Genomic DNA, 3,716 nt, shown 5'->3' on the forward strand with positions numbered 1-3,716 from the left:
CTCTTTCCTTTCAGTGAGAGGTTCCTCATTATCTAAATTGAGTTTCCAAACCTTTATCAAATTGCTGATAATACTAACTCTCCCCTAGAATGTCACAGCTTGTATTTACTGAAAGGGTCTGAAGTAACAAAGTGTTTTGTTCCTTTTAATTCTGTTTCTTACTTCTATTTAAAATGCATTATGCCCTCATTTGAACATACATAAAAGTTTTCTAGTGTTAGTGGTACTGTTTTAGCTGTAACTAATCTGTCTGCCTAATTTTGGACCTTTTGGGGGGGATTTTTCTTCCTGTTGTATACTAGCATAAGATGCTGGGATCCTGTGTATTTAACGTACTGTAGAATCAAGTGATATTAGTTTAATTCAGGATGAAAACCCAACGCATTTGATAACTCACCAGACAGTGGGTTAGGCATTCACACACTTCTTTTAAATTATGTGTTTAAGGAAGACGTTTTTCCATCAGTCTTTACTAAACAATACTTACATTCACTTCTTGTGTTTAATAAGCATACACCTGTGAATTTGTTTTTAACAGATGCTGTCTCTGTGTACAGTTACAGAGCTCTTGAATGCTCTGCACTAGTTTTGTAATCAATGCTAGAAAATATGGCTAGTAAATAGAGCAGAATAAAAAGGGATTTTTCTATCCTGTGTTATTTAAAGGCAGCTATGCAGTACAGGCTTTTGAAGGAAACTACCCTTGATTCTGTGAAATCAAGTCAGCTACAATCCCAACCAAAATCTCATCAGCTTCTGCTTATTTAGCAGTCTAAACTGTGTTTTTAACACAGACATAGGCAAGCTGAGCTCTGAATTCTACACCACAGCTCCATTGTGTATGTTTCTGTTCTTGGATTTTGAAGTCTAGATATGTACATATCCAAGTCCATGTAGATGACATTGCGCCCCGGTAAATGTTTGAGCCGACTTAAACACGATTGTACTCAAATGCGTATCGTATTAATCCAGACAGTTGCTAAACTACTGCAGTCCTGTTAGAAAACTGTGTAGATACATGAAAAATAGTAAATTTCAGCACAAACCCAAACAAGTCTAGAAGGTTAAAAATTTTACAGTTTAAGTATAAAATTAATTATGAGTTCTCAATACCTTAAAGAGTATCTCCAAAAATATAAGCCTCCTTTTCAAAAATGAAATGGCCTGCAGAATCAAGGAAAGGACACTCTGTAAGTCTTAATGTCTTTTTGTCTCCAAATCAGGTCCTGCCAATTGTGGTTTTCTTCAGCACAGTAATGTCTATGCTTTACCATGTTGGATTCATGCAGTGGCTTGTTGGAAAGGTATGAAATTTTGCCAATAGGTACTCATTTGCCTGGTAAAGGACACTTCTCAAACACATGCAACTGATCTGTAGCATTGTCCCTGACCAAGCTGCTACGGGGTAGACTTATGAGAGGTAGTTGTTTGGTTTTAACTGGAAATAGTTCCAAATGCTACCACTGCAAAATCCTAATTGACGTCACAAGCCACACTTCTGTCCCCTCAACTCATTTTATTGCTAATGTTATAGTAGTTGTTAGACTTGCTTGGCTTGCTTTAGTATTCTTCAGGTGCCATAGTTGCTTAAATCGTCCTTTCTGCGGGCCACTCTTCCAGCCCCCAAAATGCAGGATGAAGGCTACATCACAGACAGTGGATTTCTGTTGTCTACAAAGCATTGCAGTAGCAATTGCATATACCTTCCTTTCACAGATCCCCAGAATAACATCAGAGTCTGGTTCCTCACCTCATGCTCCAAGCGTTCACTTCTGCCAGAGCCTAAGTCCTGTGGCCACTAAGATAAATCCACAGAAAGCCCAATTCCTTTCCTTTCTGCCCAATAAACTTCCCTTTGAACAGGTACATAACCAATAAAAGCACATAAAAAGATCTTCTTTTATTAATTTAATTTAACAATTTAGTGCCCAGGAAGAGCCTCATGCACTCTCATTTCTTTTAAATTATTCCTCCTCTGGCTTATTTCAACATGCTACTAATAACTGAATATGCCATACCTTGAAGCTGAAATCATTAAATCAGGAAGTATCATAAGGTGTCTCTGAATTCTTGCATTGGCATGATTAATTGAAGAAGTACCTGGAATAGGCAGACCAATGTGTTGTTTCTTTTTCTTGTTTTCTTTTTATTATTTTAGGTTGGATGGATAATGCAAATTTTCCTAGGGACAACTCCTGTTGAGTCTCTGGTAGCTGCAGGTAACATATTTGTGGGTCAGGTGAGTTGGAGCATAGAAAAACCTGCTAGCACAGTATTACTGAATATTGTGCAATATTGCTGCTTTATGAGAATCTGTGTATAAAAAAATATTTTTTAAAAACAATAATTTCATATGAAGCTAGAACTGCAGTACAGAAGGACTGGGTGTTTTTTTTCCAGAATTCCAGTAAGTTCATATGTCAGCAGTGATGCACAATGGGAAGGGTTTTGGAAACCTTATGTTTTCCCAATGGAAAGTTAAGCATAAATGTAGGAGATAGATAGCTCTTAAAACAATTATTAGATTACTCCAAGTCTATGAAAAAAGAAAATGGAATGAAAAGAGGGCAGGAGAGACAGACAATGCACAAAACCAGGGTGCAGGGCTGGCTGACAAAGGCCTTAGCCAAAAAAAAAAATTTAAAAAAATGGATAGGATAGCGTCAAACAGTTCACTTTAATGGACAATCTATTAAACTTGCACTAAAGCATTGTCTGTCCCAGGCTTCAAAACAATGTGGAAAGATCACCAAGTAGCATCCAAGCCCCAAAGCAACATTAGCATATCAGTTATTTAGCAGTGGTTCTTCACTGCATCACATTGCTTTGAGATTTAGACTAGTGCCCCTGCCTGACAGTGCCTCCCTGGTGTGCTCACACACATGCCAGAGGGGCTTCCCACAGAGGCTGATATGCATGTTTCACTTGACACACAGGTTTACCTGCAGCTCAGACCTATGGATGTCCTTAATTCACTCAGAATTAGATTAGGACTTATTGGCAATTTTCTTCTGGGGAGATGGTAAGCCACCAAGAATAGTCTTCAGACAAGTTGAATGTTGGTAGACTTTTCCTTCTTCGGGTAAAACCCCCCCAACCAATTAATATTCAGAGGTCAATATTCATTAACAACATTAATTAGTCAAAACCATCTAAGAAAATATGATGCAGTCACTCTTTCTTCTATCCTGTTAATAAAATAACCCCCTGAGGCTTTACTAGGAAGTTCTTAATTTGGAAGTTGTTTTTCACTTCCAGACGGAGTCTCCTCTTCTGATACGGCCTTACTTGCCCTACATCACCAAATCAGAACTCCATGCAGTCATGACAGCTGGATTCTCAACTATTGCTGGAAGTGTCTTAGGAGCATATATTTCTTTTGGGGTAAGATGAAGAAAGAGGACTGGAAAATACACTGTTTATCTGAGATCACATCAGTGTGGAAGGCCAGATAAAATGCTTTGGAAGTATATCTGAGTAATTCTTATGTGTATATCTATCTATTTAAATAAATAGATAAATAAATTTAAATAAATAAATAGAAAAATAAATTTATTTTCTTAAGGAATTAACCACAAAAATACCTTGACTTCTGACAGTAAAAAGGATACCAAGATCTGCTCTTGAAGGTACTGTTAAGTAGCGCAAATGTCTACCTAAGTAATACAGAGAGGCTTCCTGCCATAGCTGCCAGGAAAAGGCCGGATTTTATAATT

The 3,716-nt window shown here is 37.5% G+C and overlaps 1 protein-coding gene across 1 annotated transcript in view; it reads left to right on the top strand.

The window, feature by feature from the left end:
• The window catches only part of SLC28A3 (solute carrier family 28 (concentrative nucleoside transporter), member 3), a 41,374-nt gene that overhangs the window by 27,424 nt on the left and 10,234 nt on the right, over positions 1–3,716 (top strand). The window contains exons 9-11 of the mRNA XM_009995473.1: positions 1,224–1,304; positions 2,159–2,239; positions 3,259–3,384. Of these exons, the coding sequence (XP_009993775.1) occupies positions 1,224–1,304; positions 2,159–2,239; positions 3,259–3,384 (288 nt within the window). The remainder of the gene's footprint in view (positions 1–1,223; positions 1,305–2,158; positions 2,240–3,258; positions 3,385–3,716) is intronic.

This window comes from Chaetura pelagica, unplaced genomic scaffold, assembly GCF_000747805.2.
Source record: "Chaetura pelagica isolate M959 unplaced genomic scaffold, ChaPel_1.0 scaffold473, whole genome shotgun sequence".
In the NCBI taxonomy this organism is placed as follows: domain Eukaryota; kingdom Metazoa; phylum Chordata; class Aves; order Apodiformes; family Apodidae; genus Chaetura; species Chaetura pelagica.